General features: G+C 40.9%; 1 protein-coding gene across 1 annotated transcript in view; it reads left to right on the forward strand.

Annotated features, from left to right (window-relative positions):
* The first annotated feature begins 1,210 nt into the window (after positions 1–1,210).
* Positions 1,211–19,708, forward strand: part of Cep295 (centrosomal protein 295) — a 62,683-nt gene continuing 44,185 nt past the window's right edge. Inside the window, exons 1-7 of the mRNA XM_048345628.1 lie at positions 1,211–1,355; positions 6,040–6,179; positions 6,863–7,063; positions 8,318–8,442; positions 9,104–9,197; positions 12,792–12,887; positions 15,391–15,531. Coding sequence (XP_048201585.1) covers positions 1,232–1,355; positions 6,040–6,179; positions 6,863–7,063; positions 8,318–8,442; positions 9,104–9,197; positions 12,792–12,887; positions 15,391–15,531 — 921 coding nt within the window. The 5' untranslated portion in view covers positions 1,211–1,231. The remainder of the gene's footprint in view (positions 1,356–6,039; positions 6,180–6,862; positions 7,064–8,317; positions 8,443–9,103; positions 9,198–12,791; positions 12,888–15,390; positions 15,532–19,708) is intronic.

Consider the following 19,708-nt stretch of genomic DNA (forward strand, 5'->3'; position numbering starts at 1 on the left):
AAATAAGGAGGGAAGCAGGGAAGAAAAACTCAAGTAGCTGGGAATTGTAGTCCTGGTCCTGCCCTTTGACACAGGTGCTCTTAACCAAGTTGATGAGCCTCTCAGCTTCTTGGAAGGGTCACCTTATTTCTTCTTTATGTACTTGAGCCTTCCTTCCTCGATATTCTAATGTTTAAGTACACATTGCTTTGGTCCTTAGCATACTGCCTCTCTCACTCGGCAAATCCTCCTGACGTGCTCCCATCCACTTCTACAGCTTGGTACACACCAACACCTGCTATCCCTAGCTCAGTTCTTTCTGTGCTTTGTTTCCTAGTACATTGATTTTGTTGCACAAAACTCAAGATTCGACAGCACAGAAAACTCAAAATATGAAGACTTGAGCTCATCACGATGTTCACTTAACTATTTTATCTTTTTCCTTCCTTCTCTCCTTTAATCTCTTTCCTTCCTTCTCAGCTCAGTCTGCCCTCAAATTTCCACTCATCCTACCTACAGTGTGCTGGAAGTACAGGCAGGTGCCACCACACCCAACATCATTCTCCCTCTCTTCAATCTCTCAGGCAATTGTACTGCTGCTTCTGTAAGCTAACTATTTCTGGGATTCATTGCTTTGCATAGATATCCCACAAACAGCTCAGACTCAGCATATTCAAGGCCTAACTCACTCCTTTCCAACCTGCTGCTTCCCACTAGGTTCTAGGGAATGTGATCTTCATCACCAGTCATCAAATCTGGAATCCGGCTGTCATCTTCGACTGCTGTCTTATCTCTCAGAACCAAGTCATCACCAATTCCTGACATTTGACTTCCTACTTGCCTTCAGGCCGGTAGCCCCAGAGCCTGGGGAGGCTGGGATCTGAGGACCACTGTGGGGAGCCAGCCGGGCAGGAAAGTCCGCGGGATTTGTGTCCCCAATTAACCACCCAAAAGCCACACGTGGAGCTGCGGATCGCTCAACGGTGCAGAGCTAGCCTTGAGCCAGGCCCCGGGTTCAAGCCCCAAGGCCGTCAAAAGAGGGGGAGCAATCTCCTCTTCCCACAACCGGCAAGTGAGAGAAATAAAGGGCCGCTACGTAAGACTGCTGCGTGCACGCCTGCGTACCGCGTGCCTGCGTGCGTGAGCGTGCACAGGCCGGGCACCGAGTCGCCGCGGACTTCCCGGCGGCCCCAGGGTTGGCTGCCCCGGGCCGATTCCCGCGGCTGGGTCCCGCCATTGGCGGGCGGTTTGAATGGCGGAAGTGACGAGAGCCGGACGATGGCCGCCCCCTAGATACTCAAACGGCTACTGGGAGGCTGAGTGGGGTGAGCTGTCGGATCTCGTTTCCTGCGGGCTGCAGACCGAAGACTCCCGCTTTCCAGGTGAGCGGCTGCGGCAGCCCGGCCCGCGGAGCCTCGGCCTGGCGGCGGACGGAAAACAACCTGAAGGAGCGCGGCGGCCGGACGGGGACCGGGGGGGAGCGCGGCGGCCGGACGGGGACCCGGGGGGGGGGGGGGAAGCGCGGCGGCCTGAGACGCCCGGCCCCCGCCCGCCGGCCCTGGGCGAGAGCGCCGCGGCCCTGCCCCGCGCGCGGCCCCACAGCCGCCCAAGCTTCCGGGCTCCCGGCTTGCGCGCCGGACGCCGCCAGACCTTTAAGAGCTCTTCCCGGAGCCACTTCCTGCAAGAGCGAGCTCTCTGGGGCTCTGCCACCTTTAATCTCTCTGGTCATGTACATAGATATTGTATATAATTGTATATATATACATGTAACATGTACATTCTGTCACTAATCCAGTGTCCGAAATAGCAGTCATGAGTCCTTAATACTTATAATGGATTAGGCAGTTTTATGCTAATTAAGTTTCGAAATCATTAGTGTAACCTGCTGAGAGATAGCACTCCCTTATTCAGCTTAATCGATACCAGAAGGATTAAGTGACTTGGACGGTGTTGCTAATTAGTGGGCAAGGGTGGCTATTCAGCGCGTGTTGTCTCCGTTTAGTATTTGCGATAGCCACGTGCCAGGAATCCTCAGGATGAAATGTTGCAAGATAAGTAGTATCACCTCTGTCATTGTGTCTAAAACAGAATTTTAAAATGTGTATTGGTGGGGTTGGGAATATGGCCTAGTGGCAAGAGTGCGTGCCTTGTATACATGAAGCCCTGGGTTCGATTCCTCAGCACCCACATATATAGAAAATGGCCAAAAGTGGCACTGTGGCTCAAGTGGAAGAGTGCTAGCCTTGAGGAAAAAAAAACAAACCAACAGGGACAGTGCTCAGATCCTGAGTTCAAGCTCCAGGACTGGCAAAAAAATAAATAAATAAATAAATAAAATGAGTATTGGTAATAATAAGCAATTTCTTAAGTGAGGAAAACTTAAGGAAGTAGAACCAGCAGTAGTAATGACTGATATGTGTGGAAAGGGATAATGAAAATAGAAAATAACACTTGATACAGTAACTGGTTTGCCCAATTTTCAGTAGTTGATAAAATAAACCTAGTGGGCAAAAGAGATGAGAAATAGGACTTTTATAGATAGCCTGTGTTATCTATCCATCAATTACTAGGGGAAGAAGTGATTATAGTAGAGAAGCCTGGTAAGACATTGTCTTAACTCAGTGATCAAAGCTCACATCACCAGTAGTAAAACATGTTGACATCATGTACCTCCTGACAAGTACATTATAACTTCTGTGCAATGTGTGTGTGTGTGTGTGTGTGTGTGTGTGTGTATTTGTGTGCCAGTACTAGAGGACCTAAACTTGTTAGGCAGGTCAGGTTCTTTACCACTTGAGCTCCCCAGTTCTTTTTTTTTCTTTTTTTTTTTCCCCCTGGTACTAGGGCTTGAATTCGGTACCCAGTTTTTTCACTCAAGGCTGGCACTCTTCCACTTGGGCCACAGCTCAAGTGACTTTTTGGTGGTATATTGGCAATAAGAACTCAAACAGACTGCTCTCTGGACTGGTCTAGGCAGAAATTTTAAATTTTCTTAATCTACATGTTTTTGCATGGCAGAAAGCAAAGAGCTGTTTCACATAAGGAAAGCAAATTCTTCCCTTGACTCTGCCAGTAGATCCTTTAACTAAGGGCAGGTCCATTAACACAGAGGCCTTTATTCCTTCATATATAATATGAAGGTAAAAAGAATTGACACATTACTTATTGTTACCAAAGCCTTTACCAATTCACATTGCCATTAGAGTATTATTTGTATGACTCATTGGAAAAGTTTTAAACACAAGCAGTTTTGACATCAGAATCCTGTTGAAATAGTAGTACTCGCTGTATGCCTGTGTAGTACTTTCAGTGAATTAAGACGCCAAATCTGTCAGTCAAAACTGAAGCATCTATGCAGCTGCTTCTTGGAGACAGATTGCTGAGCATAAAATGGCATATAAGGTCATCTGTGTCCTCATTGAAGTTACACTATGAGAATTCACTGGAAAAATATTAGCCCATATTAGGTCACTCTAGGTCATGTTCTGTTTATATCTAATTGAACACAGTATGCATTCATAGTTTGTGAAGTAGTTATTATTACAATTAATATTAGTTTTAGTTTAATATTTTTTATTTTGTGGTGTCAGCAACGAAACCCTGGGTATCATACATGCTAGGCAAGTACTCTACCACTGAGCTACTCTCCAGCCATTTGGGGTTTTTTTGGGTTTTTTTTTTTTTTTCTTTTGGCCAATCCTGGGCCTGAGCACTGTCCCTGGCTTCTTTTTGCTCAAGGCTAGCACTCTGCCACTTGAGCCACAGTGCCATTTCTGGCCGTTTTTTTCTATATATGTGGTGCTGGGGAATCGAACCTAGCGCTTAATGTATGAGGCAAGCACTCTTGCCACTAGGCCATATTCCCAGCTTCATTTGGGTTTTTTTGTTTTTTTGTTTTTTTTGTTTTATGTTGTTTTTTGGGGATACGGTCTTGCTGTGTAGATCAGGTTGGCCTTGAACTCAGAATCCTGCTTGCCTCCTGAGTGCTGAGTTTATAAGATTTTTTTAAAATGACAGCCACCATCTTTCAGTTGTTAGGAATATATGTACAAAAGAAAATTGATCAAGAGCTAGAAGAAATAATACCGAGACAACAGTAGAAGTCTCTTTATGATTGTAGAGGTGATTTGCATTTTACCTGGACAGGGCAAGAATGGATGAGCAGAGCAGCTTCTACTAGAAGACAGCTTCACAGAAGAAGCAGGGTTTTGGCTGCTTTTAGAAAGACTTAAATATGTAGGAATATAGTTTATCTTGTCAGAGTAAAGAGACCTGAGAAAGAGACTTAACATAAAATCATGGTTGTGTTTCAATAATAACTAATTTTTGGAAATGGTGGTAATAGGAACAAGTTGATAGCAAGATTACTTTGGAAGGGTTTTCAAATTTTAGAAACTCTAGACTTATTTCTCTTTCTCCCATCACCCTCCCTCACACAGAGACTTGTTAAAATCTAGGGAGGAGAGTGAAAATTCCCGGTGTAAAAGTAGAAATACATTTGGCTAATCTAAATACAACATCCAAATGAATTATTTGATTAAAAGTGGGTATTGTTTTGTTTTCAGTTTGATTTTTGTGCTTCTCCTGGGGCTTGAACTCTGTCCCTGAGCTTTTTTTCTTAAGATTAAAACACCACTTGAGCCACAGCTCCACTTCCAACTTTTTTGGTGATCAATTGGAGATGGTTAGTTTGGTGATAAATCTTTGGACTGGGCATGGTGACTCTTGTTGTAATCCTAGCTACTCAGGAGGCTGAGATCTGAGGGTCACTGTTTAAAACCAGCCTGGGGAAGAAAAGTCCCCATGAGATTCTTATCTCCAATTAACCACTCAGAAAGTGTTTTGAAATGGCGCTGTGGCTCAGAGTAGTAGAGTGCTAGCCTTGAGCAAAAGGGCTCAGGGACAGAGTTCAGCCCTGAGTTCAAGTCTCATGGACTGACCAAAAAACAATAATAAAAAGTCTTTTGTCTCCTGGACTTCTCTGCCCAAGCTGGATTTGAGCTGCAGTCTTCAGAGCTCAGCCTCCTGAATAGCTAGGATTACAGGTGTGAGCCATTGGTGCCTAGCCTAATACAGGGTTTTAAAGGTGATTATTGATTAGAAAAAAATCATACCTTCATAATTATTGAAGAATAATTTGCTGTGGAGTAAGCCCATGGGATCACTGCAGTGATGGTTGGCGCTCAAATGATTTACAATAGACCCAGGAGATGGGTATAGCATGGCCTGCTTGTTCAGCTGGAGTTCTGCCACTTGAGCCTTCATCTCTGCTCTTTGTTGGGTAATTTGGAGGAGTCTCAGACTTTTCTGCCAGGGTTGGCTTCACAGAGAGATCCTCTAACTTTGCCCCCTGGGTAGCTACAGTTATGAATGTAAGCCCGTCACACTGGGCTTGTGCTTTTTCATTCAAATGAACTAAACTGAAAATTCCAGTGAGGAGTGAGGTCTAAGATATTCTAGGTAATTAGTATGCTGCGTTTCATTCTTCACTTCTTTTTGTTTGTTTTTGTTTTTCGACAGTGTCTTCTTTTTTAACCACTGTTCTGAGAACCAGTGATCTAAAGGCTGGATTTATAATTATTTGTAAATAAGCTGGCCCATTCTTGTTTACCCCCATTATTTTACTTGTATATCTTGGGCCTTTTAACTGTTATAAGTATGGATATGATTCCCCCCGCCCCCCTTTGGGCTTGAACTGGGCCTGGACACTGTCCTTGAGCCACAGCGCCTCTTCTGGTTTTCTGGTGGTTAGTTGGAGATAAGAATCTCGGGGGGGGGGGGGGGGGCTTCCCTGCCTGGGCTGGCTTCATACCCCAATCCTCAGATCTCAACTTCCTAAATAGCTAGGATTACAGGCATGAGCCACCGGTGCCCAGCTAGACAAAAAATTTTTTTAAATTATTTTCATCTCTGCTACCCTACTCAATAATTATCCAATAATTTATCTTTTCTTTGTGAGAAGTGAATTTAGGACCTCACACTTGCTAGACAGGATTTCTATTTTAGCCACAGTTCCAGCTCAGTAGTAAATCTCTTTATAGATATTCTTCCTTTCTTTGAATTCAGATCTTATATATTTAAAATACACAGAAATGAAGAGAAAAGTAGTGAATGCTAGCAAGCTGAGATTGAGTCCTAATGAGGAAGCTTGCATTTTGAAAGAAGATTATGAAAGAAGACGAAAACTAAGATTGCTACAGGTATGATTTATTTTAACTTATGTTCCTCAAATCATCTGCTTTTCACATTGGAGTGTTCTAAATGAAAAACTGCATTTAAGTGTTTTCTGGTTATGTAATAGTACTGATTCTTGTGTATTAACCAGGTTTGCAGCATTTGGGGGAAAAAGATGGTAAGTAGATTAGAGATGAGTTGAAGGACAGATGTTTGACTCAATAAATATTGGAAAATAATTTGTCAAGTATCTTTAAATGTCTGAATTTGGCAGGAATTAGAATAGGAAGCTTAGATTGACTTTGAAGAAAATATATTGGAAAGATTATTAGATGATTTCTCGGGAAATTACAGATTATTGTCCTGTTCTGGCAGTAGAGAATAAGAATGGAAGCTTTGTGAAGTATGCTTTAGATGCCATCCTGTCTAGAATTGGAGATGTACCCTAGAAATGGAGTTCTTGTCTAGCTCTGTTAAGAGTTCCTCTTGGTTCTCAATTTTGTTTCATCATGTTGTATACCAGAAATAGAGCTCTTATCTGGCTCTTTCAGAGCTCTTCTGAGCTCTGGATTTTGTTAGATCATTTTACTATCTTATTAGACTTTTATAGGTTGTTCAGGTGGTAGCACTAGTTCCTCTAGGGGTTTAGAATCAAGGATCAAAATCAGACGAGGCTTTGGGAGATATCCACTAAATACTCATCCTCCAGGTTCGAGAACAGGAAAGGGACATCGCCTTACAGATCAGAGAAGACATCAAGCAGAGAAGAAATGAACAGTTTACTCGCTTGGCAGAGGAGCTGAGGGCACAATGGGAAGAAGCCCAATCTCAGAAAATACAGAACTTGGAAAAACTGTACTTGGCAAGTTTAAGAGAGATGGGAAAGGGACATCGGCAAGCCAAAGAAAATGTGAGTGAGCTTATTTGGCTATTTGATTGATAGTAGCAGTGATACTGCTTCAGAGTAAATTATATTGTTTAATGTTTGTATATCTGTATTGAGCAGCCTTAGGTAGCTTCTTTTTTTTCTTTTGTTAATATAATTTGAAAATAAAACTATGTGCATTTCTTAGTAAATCATATCAGGTAAACTACTTCACCTATGATGTTTGAGTTAGCACTATTCTCTTCCATATTTTCTCCATTTGTGTAAACCAAGAAATAACTTTTTGAATCAAAAGTTGTTAAGCAGATTCCAATTTAGATTTCTAATTTTACTATTATTCCTGATAGGTTGAGTATCTGTGGGTGAACATATATACATTTAAGTTTCATATATAGATAGAAAAACTGATAGAAGAACTTATTCGATATTCAAGGCTGTTGCTTGACTTATTTTTTTTATTGTTTATTGTGACTTACGGTTAGAAGGTACTGTGGTTCTTGGCCTCAGGTGCACAGTAAACAGCCTGGTTCCAAGGGAGACAAATCTCAGATAACATTTTGTGGAAAAATCAATTATCTTTAAGCAGTGTGGCAGCCTGTTTTTCCCCCTGGTTTTCATATATGTGTTTAGTAATAATCCTAGGTTCTGACATCAGATTTTTGTAACTTTGATGTCACGTTTTGCACCATTAACTTTGTGCTTTAGCTACTCAGGAGGCTGAGACCTGAGGATTGCAATCTGAAGCCCTGGCAGAAAAGTATATGAGACATAGGACTCATCACCAATTGAAGCCAGAAGTGGAAGTGTGGCTCAGGTTGTGAAATGCCAGCCTGGAGTAGAAAAGGGCAAGAAAGAGAAGCTGAGGCCCTTAGTTCAAGCCTCCATACCAACACACACACACACACACACACACACACACACACACACACACACACACAACTTAATATTTCAGTGCAGTTTTCCCCAACTTCCGTCATTTCAGTGGCACTGCATAGTTTTTCCCTGGGTGAGACACACGCAAGTATTACTATATATTTATCATGTTAGCTTAAATGAACTCATTAGTTAACCTTTGTCCTTAAGTAGTTTGAACTCTGTTTACACTGCTTGTTTCTGTTTGTCTAACCCCTTGTAGCCTATGATTGGTGATGATATTATCATCTTTGAGAGGTACTGGGGTAGCATGTAGGCATAGATTGCAAAAATAAAAGGTCACATTTGTATTGATATGAAATATAGATGCATTTGTTTAACATTTTAAGTAATATGTACTTTCAGCAGCCAGATTTGGATGCTGTGGCACGGCGAGCAGCAGAAAGGAAGAAAAAAGCAGAAGTGAGACATAGAGAGGCCCTGAAATTACAGAAAAATCAAAAAGAAATGTCTCTGAAAGAGAAAACCTGGTAGTGTAATTTTTACCATTTTCTTCTCAATTGAAACTAACATGGTTGGAAACGAGATACATAAGAGATTGTGTAAGCCTATTACATGAAAGTCATATAGTGTATCCACTGCATTCTCAAAGTGGGTTTAAAACAGTGTGGTGGGTACTTGTGATAACTGATGAGTACTGCCATGTTTTAGTCTGAAAGTTCTGCAGAAACAGATGGCATGCTCAGAATACATGGCAACCAAAATCTGTGTGTCTCTGATGTAAATGGGAAATAAAAACGGATGTGATTAAGAACGTTGGGACAGGTTGCAGACCTTGTGGATGTCATTAGGTTGGTTTTCTTTGGGTATTTTTTTTCATGTTTTAAAAATTAAGGAGTCTGTTACTGGTGTCTTGATGGTCATTTTGTGAAATGGCCCATCTTCCATTAACATATGTAGCTTGCCACTCTAAACTGTTGTAAAGAACAACAGATGCTTGTGAGGCTCCTGTATAGCTTTCTGTAGACTGGCCTCTTCTAATTGGCAAGTGTTCTTGGACATGTCCCCTTTGAATGGGCTTTTGTCATATAGTGTGCTAAGTCCGTAAGCTCAGGCTGGAGTCTCTGCCTTCCCTGCTTTTTAATGCTGCTAGAATCTGAGAGATTAAGTGCTGACCTCTCATTTTTTAAGGTATATAAACGCTCGAAAAGAAGCATTGCTTGTGGAAAAAGAGAGATCTGCCAAGATTACAAGCCTGCCAATTCCTCCTCCAGCTCCTTTTGAGGTAAATTACTTTGAACTTTGAGAGGAATTAGTTGATAATTTTTTACATTTAAGTTTTATTGGAGGTTATCATTTGTTTAAACTTCAATCTTTAGCTAAGCACCAGTGGGTCATCCTGCCTATAATCCTAACTACTCAGGAGGCTGAGATCTGAGGATCATGGGTAAAAGCCAACCTGGGCAAGAAAGTCAATAAGACTCTTACCTACAATTAATCACCAAAAAGCCAAAAATGGACTGTAGCTCAAGTGAATAGAGTGCTCCTCCCAGGGACAAATGCACAGGCCCTGAGTTCAAGCCCCAGGACTGGCAAAAAAAAGAAGAGGGGAAGTAAGGAAGAGTGGAGGAGGTGAGGTTGATGGGATTTTGTATGCATGTATGGAAATGTTACAGTGAAACCTCCCTTGTATAACAGTGTATACTAATAACAATCCTGCTCCTGACTTATTCATATATTACGTAGCATTACTCAATTTGGTGATAATTGTGTGTGTGTAAATGTGTGTGTATGCACAGGTATGTGCAGATACTGGGTCTTAAATGCATAATCTCATGTTCTTGCTTGGGTTTTCCATTCATGGCTAGTCCTCTGCCTCTTGAGCCACATATATCCAGTTTTTTTGCTGGTTAATTGGAGATAGAATCTCATAGACTTCCTGTCTAGATTGGTTTCAAACTATGATTCTCAGGTCTCAGCCTTCTGAGTAGCTCAGATTACAGGTATTAACCCCAACAACCTTCTAGAATTGATGTCAATTTAACCCTCAAACAATGACCCCAGTTTTGGGAATCCTCGGTGGGGGGGGGGGGGTGGTATTTATGCCTTTATTCTTCTGGAAGTAATTGGAAGTTGTGAATTAAATCACATTTTTATTCCAATTACATAAAGAAGTCTTGTAGACTTTCTTTTTCACTTGTGTATGTGCACACATGCACATGTGCAGGTACGCATGTACCTGGGGCTTGAACTTAGGGCCTAAGAGGTGTATCTCAAGGCTAGCTAACACACTGTCACTTGAGCCTCAGCTCCACTTCTGGCTTTTTGCTTGTTGGTAGTAAATTGGAGATGTTTGGTTTATAAATCAACTGGGATGGTTTTGAACCAAAATCCTCAGATCTCAACATCCTGAGTAACTAAGATTACTGGCATGTGCCTGGCTGATATGTTTGTTTTTGTTTTGTTTTTGAAGGGTTGACTTAAAAGTGACTGAGAGGCTAGGTGCCTGTGGCTCACGTCTGTAATCCTAACTACTCAGGAGGTTAGACCCTGAGGATCACGGTTTAAAGCTAACCCAGGAAGTAAAATTTATGAAACAGTTACCTCCAATAATAAATTACCAAAAAGAAGTGGAGCCTATGGCTCAAGTGGTAGAGTATGCTAGCCTTGAGCAAAAGAAGCTCAAGGATAATGCCCAGACCCTGGGTTCAAGGCCCAGGCTGCTACCCAGAGAGAAAAGAAGAAAACTACTAAGATCTTCTGTGGAGTGGAACATTGTTATTTGATTATTGTATTATTGCTATCTCTGAATGTTTGCTTTGTAATTTCATTTTCTTTTTGCTCTTTTATGTTTTACTCCTTCCCTTTTTTTGGTGGTACAGCTGGTTGCTCAAAGTTGTTTCCAGCTTTGGCTGGATATTCATCATCTGGAAGCTTGTGATGGGCTCTACCCCCCATCCCAAAGATTCTGATTTTAATTGGTTTAGTAGAGGGCCAGTTTGTCCACACTTTTTTTTAAAGCAGTTCAGACAATTCTGCCCTAGTTACTGATTTAGTTTTCATTCATCCCACCTTTGTCCCTTTTTGTTTTCTCATTTATATTTTTCACCTATTTGTATTAAAGATAAATCTGATTCTCAGTCCGTTCTTACACTTTTCTCCCTCCAAGCTTGTGTTGGATTTATGTCAGTGTTCCCATTTTTCAGTTATAAGAGTTTTTTTAGAAATCAGTTGTGACAGAAGTTGTCACAATGGCTATGTGTTATGAGGAAAACTGCCCCCACTTGAGAAGACAGAGGCCAAAGATGTTACAGAACCTTCAGAGACCAGTACAGAAGACAGCAGAGGTTTTAGCATTTCCTTGTAAATATTTCTTTCATCATGTTATATATAAAATGCCATCTTATTTGAACTGTTACTTTGAGCTCCTTAAAGTCAGGGGACATTCTTTTATTTTACTTTTCAATATCATTATATAGTAGGTAATTAAGAGATTTCTTGTTAGTTTATTTGATTTAACTAGATGCCTGTGCAAAATAAATTGTGGTAGGCCAAATCTGCTTTTATGGCAAAATGTAGGAAAGTAGGAGTAGAAAGTAATTTGTTTCATCTTTGTGAGAGTTATTTTGTTCTGGAATTAGTATACTTAATATTGGCTAATACGTGAAACACCAAAGCCTAAAATGTGAGAAGTAAAACTGATGTGAGCTACAGTGGAATTTTTATAATTTTTGTGATTTGATATGGAAAAGAACAGGTTTTTATAATTTTTGTGATTTGTTATGGAAAAGAACAAGCCTGGGTTTGGTCTTTTTTTTCTGTTTTTTATTTACAAATGAAATACCTTGCCAAGGACAAGTAACTTCTGCCTGTCATCCCAGCTCTTTGGGAGGTGAGAATCCCCAGGATCACAGATTGAAGCTGTCCTGTCTCACTTAATATGTGAGGCATGATGGTGTACATCTCTAGTCCCAGCTGCCCTGTAAGCCTTAGGTAGGAGGATGCTGGGGTGAGGCCAGCCCTGGGAAAACAAAACAAAAAACAACAACTGAGATGCACCAAGAAAAATAATTGAAGCAAAAAAGGGTTAAGTGGTTAGGTGTCTGGCTGAAGTAGTAGACCCGCTGCCTACCAAGCATGAGGTCCTTGAGTTCAAACCCTGGTGCCGGCAGAAAAAACAAAAACACCTCAGGGTGGCAATGCAGCTCAGAGGAAGAATAGCTCCCTAGTGTGGGTGAGACTGTGAGCTCAGCCACTAGGATGAAGCAAGGAATGTATGTGTGTGTTTAGTGTCTCTCTAACTTGGAATTTGAAGGGAACGTCTGAACTGAAGGAAAAGACAGCTAGAAGATATTTTGAAGCACTGGACATCTAATTAAAATTTGAAGTAAGATATTTAGCTCATCTCAGATGAGATTAGCTGGTTTTCAGTGTATATTCTGTTACTAATAACACAGGCCACACACTAAATATATTACAGAGAAAAGAAATATATTTTGGTTTATGGTCCAAGGTTGAGGGACTGTGCAGACACAGTCTGATGTTGGCAAGGTTGAGTGACTGTGCAGACATAGTCTGATGTTGGCCTGTATGCTGGCAGAGCTCACATGGCTAGAATAAAGGAGTGTGCCAGACTGGATTGTAGAGCAGACTCACTCTGGAAGTAGTTCATTATCACTGAGAGGATTAGTCTGTTCATGAAAGGAGAGGCTTTGTGACCTCCCAGAGGTCCCACTTGGTCGCCTGCAATATCCCAGAATGGAGATTAAATGTCAACGTAAGCCTAGAGGACAATTATAATACTAATTAAAATACAAGTTTTTTTTTAATTGGATCCAGCTGTAATTTGAATATCTGTGTTTTATATTCCTCTTTTCAGAACATAGAAATAAAAAAGATTTCTTCGGTGAAAACCAATAGTTCTACCTACCATCATATGTCCACATTTGTGAATAGACAGATGGATGCATCGGAGGTGATTGACTTTTTGTTTCTTTTGTGTTCATTGGATTAAGTTCTATCCTGATTCTATGTCTGATGTTGCCAGATTTCAAAATTTGAACAGGCCATCCTAAGGGTACTTGGTATCAAAGCCTCCTGAATGTGTTTTGAGTATTCATGTCAGGTGTATGTATGATAACTGTTTCAGTGGTTGGGCCTTCATTCAGTGTACGAAATAATGGGTTTCATTAGATTTTTAAACTTTTTATCATAAAGTAAAAATGTGAAAACTTTAGATTTATGCACATAAACATAACTGGTAAATGCTAATATTGTATCACCAAGTGTTATAGTTAATATCTTAATGAATTAATCTTAGCCAATTTATATATAAACATATACATGTACTTTTCAAAACATGATTTTTAAGTAGCCACTTAGTATTTCATCATTGGGTTTACTTAACTCTTTTCATTGTTTTGGGTTTTACTTCCTTAAATAATGCAAACATTTATATCCGCATCTCTTTTTTTTTTTTTTTTTGGCCAGTCCTGGGCCTTGGACTCAGGGCCTGAGCACTGTCCCTGGCTTCTTCCCGCTCAAGGCTAGCACTCTGCCACTTGAGCCACAGCGCCCCTTCTGGCCGTTTTCTGTATATGTGGTGCCGGGGAATCGAACCTAGGGCCTCGTGTATCCGAGGCAGGCACTCTTGCCACTAGGCTATATCCCCAGCCCTATATCCGCATCTCTTAAAAGAATAGATTCCTAGAAGAAAAAATTTTGATTCCTAACGATATAACATTTGATTCAGATCATTAAATTGCTTTTTATAAAATATCTGAGCAGGCTGGGAATGTGGCTTAGTGGTAGAGTGCTTGCCTAGCATGCATGAATCCCTGGGTTTGATTCCTCAGCACCACATAAACAGAAAAGACCAGGAGTGGTGCTGTGGCTGAAGTGGTAGAGTGCTAGCCTTGAGCCAAAACAAAAGCCAGAGACAGTGTGCAGGCCTTGAGTTCAAGCCCCAGGACTGGCATAAATTAAAGAGGGGGGGAGGGAGAGAGCAAGAGAGAGGGGAGAGAGAGAAAGGGAGGAAGGAAGGAAGGAAAGAAGGGAGGGAGGGGGGGAGGGAGGGAAGGAGGGAGGGAGGAAGGAAGGAAGGAAGGAAGGAAGGAAGGAAGGAAGGAAGGGAGGAAGGGAGGAAAAAGGAAGGAAAGGAAGGTCCTCTGACATACCTTTGTCTGTTCAGGATGTTATGGCTTAATAATGATTGCCTTCTGACACTGCTGACTCATGCTCTTCAGGAGGCTGAGATCTAAGGAACTTGATTTGAAAGCCTATCTTTTCCTTACTTTCTGGTCAGGAAAGTCTGTGAGACTCTTATCATCAATTAACAACCATCACAAAGCCAGTATTGGAGCTATGGCTCAAATGGTAGAGCATGAGCTTTGAACAAAAAAGCTCAGGGACAGCACATAGCCCCTGAGTTTAAGCCTGGGGACTGGCACCAAAAAGCGGGGGAGGGAGGGAAATTACCAGCTTCGAGTGCTGTAGATTTTAATTTTTTTTAATATTTTTATGTTGCATCTGTTTGGCTAGTAGGAAAATCAACTATCAGTGTAGTATTCTTCTGGGGTTTAGAACACATCAACTGCAGGCTGGAGTGGGGCCAAAGCATGGAGAACTTGCCAGTTGCTTAGCCCTTGAGGACCTGAGTTCAATCCTCAGTACTGAAAGAGTAAAAAGGCAAAAGGAAAAAAGAGAATGTAACAAATATTTATTTTAGCTGACTTCTTAATTGCTGATGTTAAAGTCATTGTACCAAAGATAAATATTATCATTACAGAATGAGCCTCTAAGATTGAAGACTTAATTTAAGATTTATTTAAAATTGTACAGTGTTATGATTTTGATATTATAATACAGCAGTAATTTCAGTCTGCATTTTTTGCCATATTTACTAGATGTTCCCTTCTACTAAAAGTGATGAAGAAAGACTTTTTCTGCCTCTCTCCCTTCATATAGAGTAATGCTGAAGTGCTGCATTCAGCTACAGCTTCCTTTTTTGATAGTCACTTACAACCTGTCCTCTTCAGTTTCAGGCAGTGTTAGCTGAAAACCAAAGACAAAACTGTGTCCCTTAGCCACTGTGTGACCTTAAATGTTGTAGGTTGTTTAATGTCTTTGTAAGTTTTCCAGCAATTTCTTTACTTCAAAAATAGGAAGGAATATGTTTGGATAAGTAAAGCTTAATTTGCTTGGAAATTAATTTATAAAACTATACTGGGAGAAAAGTGAGGGAGGACATAACAAGTTTGACGTATGTAATTGTAATCCCTCTGTATATCACCTTGACAATAAAATTTAAAAACTTCTATTCATCCTTTTTATCAATTTTCAGTTAATAAATTGTGGTCTTCTTGCCTTTTAGTTTTAATAACTATGAAGTGCCTTTAAGGCTATTTTTATTTTAGCTAATTCTTTGCCTCACACTTCAAAGAAAAAAAATATCTAAAATATTCTTGATTGACTGCTAGCCAGATGCTCGTTTGGCTGCTGAAAAAGAAGCTACCCGGTTGGAAGAGCTACAGAGGCAAGCTGCACAAGAGAGAACAGAGCAGTTTGAGAAGGCATATGCTCGGGGTTTCCAAGCAATGCAGAAGATCCATTTGGCCCACGTAAGAATTAACTTCTATTTGTGACTACTACTGGTAGCCTTCCAGACCTGGTTAGTGAGTGAGCTCAAATGAGGAGGATATGAGGATGTTAAATATAATCTGAGTCATCTGATTTCAAGCTTCCCAAGTACCTTGTCCTGCTAGTTCAACTTTAGGTTACATTAAGCTATTCTCACAAGTGTGTCACTATTCTAAAATTTTACTAATAATTTTCTTAAAGGTGATTTCACTCCAAAAATAACCTGAGAATATTAATCACTTTCTGAATATAGTTAGTTTTTCATTTGTCCTCTATAAATATAAGGATCCCATTTATTAAATATTAATTGAACAAAACAACTACTGGCTTTGCAGTGTATTGATTAAGAGGTAGAAGCATCAGGGCACCAGTGGCTCACACCTATAATCCTACTTACTTAGGAGGGTGAGGTCTAAGCCAGCCCAGGCAGAAAAGTCTCCTCCAATTAACCACTCAAAAACTGGAAATGGAACTGTGGTTGAAAGTGGTACTGCTAGGGCTGGGAATATGGCCTAGTGGCAAGAGCGCTTGCCTCATATACAGGAAGCCCTGGGTTCGATTCCCCAGCAACCACATATATAGAAAATGGCCAGAAGTGGTGCTGTGGCTCAAGTGGCAGAGTGCTAGCCTTGAGCAAAAAGAAACCAGGGACAGTGCTCAGGCCCTGAGTCCAAGCCCCAGGACTGGCCAAAATAAATAAATAAATAAATAAATAAAATAAAAAAAGAAAGTGGTACTGCTAGCCTGAGCAAAAGAGCTCAGGGACAGTGCCCAGGCCCTGAGTTTAAGCCCCACAGTACACACACACATTCTCTCCTTCCTTCCCTCTCTCTTCTGTTTTTCTCCCCCCCTCCCCCGTGAAAGAGCTCTGAAACAGCCTAAAAATAATTCATCCTAAATAAAAACATCCTTAAAATGACTCATCCTTAAAAACATAATTTCATTTTCTGAATTTAGCTAATAATGTACTTGGACATTTTAAATACCTACCTTAGGTATGAGGTTTGTAATTTTGTGAAAATTAAATGCTTATTTTTTTAAAAAAATCATTTGATTAATTTAAAATAAATTATGATCTTTTTCCTTAAATTTTTGGCTTTTGTAAACTGGGTAATTATGACTAAAATAACTGAACTATCTTTAGTCTAAGGTTTAAAACTCTAGAAAAATGCATACAAGAAGCAATGGTAGGGGCTGGGGATATGGCCTAGTGGCAAGAGTGCTTGTCTCGTATACATGAGGCCCTGGGTTCAATTCCCCAGCACCACATATGTAGAAAATGGCCAGAAGTGGCGCTGTGGCTCAAGTGGCAGAGTGCTAGCCTTGAGCAAAAAGAAGCCAGGGATGGTGCTCAGGCCCTGAGTCCAAGCCCCAGGACTGGCCAAGATAAAAAAAAAAAAAGAAGCAATGGTAGGGTCTGGGAATGTGGCTTAGTGGTAGAGTGCTTGCCTAGCATGCATGAAGTCCTGAGTTCAATTCCTCAGCACCACATACACAGAAAAGGCTAGGAGTGGCACTGTGGCTCAAGTGGTAGAATGCTAGCCTTGAGCAAAAAAAAAAAAAAAAAGAAGGAGAAGAAGTAGCAGTGGTAAATTGAACCCATTCTTCCATAAAATAGCAGTTTTGAGTGGCTGGTGACTGCAACTTCTTTTTATTACTTGTTGTTTGAGCTCAAGTCACTTAGCCTTTCTGAGATCTGGTCCAAGGACTTATTAAGGAGATAAATATCTTTTAAACTCCTTAGGGAATGTACATAGAGTTTCCAAAGTTCACAGTAAATGTTGGTAGGAATGATCACTTACTAAAAATAACACTGGTAGAATAATTTGTCTTCCTTTTAGTTGGCTCACAATAGTACACTTATTCAGATAATTTACTGAGATGATTTGAATCTTAATGTAAATGAATGTATTCTCAATTGGTTATCTTTTTTTTGGTCTGTTGTGGGGCTTGAACTCTAGGCCTGGGTGCTATCCCTGAGTTCTTCAGCTCAAGGCTAGTGGCCCTTTGAGCCACGGCGCCACTTCCAGTTTTCTGGTGGATAATTAGAGAGTAGAGTCTCACAACTTTCCTGCCTGGGCTGGCTTTGAACCACAATCCTCAGATCTCAGCCTCCTGAGTAGCTAGGATTACAGGCGTGAGCCATTAGCACCCAGCTTCTTTATCACTTCTACTTTACTCTGCACTTCGTATATATGAATGTTTGTTCAAAATGGAGTACTCTTAGTACTGACATATTCCCTTTTCCTGTCTGAACCATTTTGCTGTGGTATCTGTTGTGACCTATTTTTCTGATGGGTCTGTTGTACATAGTATGTTGTTGAACCTGGGTAACTGCAGTCGAAATCAGGACACGGGGGATGCAAGGCGAGTGAACCAATGCATACTTTATTCCAAGAGGGCCAGGGTTTATATAGGGTTAGAAACCAATTTTACAATTACAGGGTAAAAGATCAATACAGCATGACATTTGTCTCAAATACAAAAGTGGAGGAAATTTCCTACTGTGAGGGCAGGAACTTGGTACAAATGCCTTTCTAATTACAGGAGGTAGTGACTACAAAGATTATAGATATCAAGACAAGGAACTGTATACAACTGAGGTAGAACTAATTATCTCCTAGCTATTATCTCCTTAAGGCTAGATAACATTAATCTTGACTTCTCCAAATACTTGTGAAATAACAGTGAGGAGACTTTCCTGTTTACAGTGAGAATCTAGTGAGGAGACTTTCCTGTTTACAGAGATAATCTAACACTAAAGGCAGCTGGTCTAGCAAGTCTCCTAAGAGAGACTTGCTAAGTAGGGGGAAAAAGGAGATTCTCGCAACAACTGGTGGCTTCCTTTGGCCCACAAACACCAGAAACTCCTTACTGGGAATGAGTTCCCAAGGGCCTATTAGTGTGCTAATGAGGCATCGGAGTAACCGTGCCGGGGCTAAATTTTTCCACTGGTTGGAGACTTTAATTCTCCAACAATTCCCCCTTTTTTATTAATTTTATTAATTTTATTAATTTTCCACAGCCGCTTCTCTAGAAAGTTTAAGGGCAGTTAGTAAAACATCAGAGGAATTATTCCTAGTGTAACGCTTTATTATAGCTATGATAGAACAATATCCTAAGAAAAAGACACATATCATAAGTATTAAGGCAATAGAAGCACTTCCAACACTATGGGTAATACTTTGCCACCACCCCCTAGGGTCTAGTCCTTCTAAGGTCTGAGCTAGTCCTTGGGCTATATCATCAATAGAAGAGGCATCTGGCAATTCCTTTTGAAAAGCTTCAAAAACCTCCCTGTACAAGCTTTGTTCACTTAACGTACCATTTAGTAGGGCTCCATCTATAAGCATTTGTATATCATTCCATTCACATTCAGAGGCATTATATTTATAAGGTGTTACACAGACATGACTAGAATTCCAATCACGAGTCAAAAACAATCGTTGCTGTAAAGCCAAATATTTCTGTCCAAGCCAAAACACTCCTCCTTTAACAGCTTCTAACTCATCTTGAAGGTGGGCATTTACTTCCAGCTGGTGTTGCCACAGATTGTGGGAGTCCTGGTGCCACTGCACCATAAAGTCATGAGTTTGTACAGATTGTCGCAATGCAGCTCCGGATACTGCTGCAGTTGTAGCAATGGCAATTAGTCCAACAAGTCCTGCAATAATCAGTCCAATGGCACGACGACTCCTCCTCAGAAGCCGCTTGAAAAACTGCATTACCAATCCTTGCACAGGTCCTCCAGCCCAGGGACGGTGCATGCGAACAGGAACCCAAAGGGAGTTGCGCTGGGTTAAAATCATGATCCTATCTTGACTAAAATTAAAGGTGACATTGTTATTCAAACAAGTATACAATTTACAATTTATGCAGGTAATGGCATTCTTAGTTATGTTTATGGGGCCGACCATCAGTACATGTGGAAAATGAACACAAGCAGAGATATTATAGGTCTTTACAACTGTGAAGTTGTAGGAGGCCGAGGATCTTTTAGTTCCTGAGTAAGTTCCATTGGCCAGCAATACAGGAGCCAGAGAAGCTGCTAATTTCCAGAGATGACGTTGTGGAGGAAATAGCCTGTTTCCATGGGCGAGAGCAGGCCGGGGGTCACCAAAGCCTGCTCCAAACCACCCTAAAAGCTGTTTAGCAGAC

Source organism: Perognathus longimembris, chromosome 4 (assembly GCF_023159225.1).
Source record: "Perognathus longimembris pacificus isolate PPM17 chromosome 4, ASM2315922v1, whole genome shotgun sequence".
NCBI lineage: Eukaryota > Metazoa > Chordata > Mammalia > Rodentia > Heteromyidae > Perognathus > Perognathus longimembris.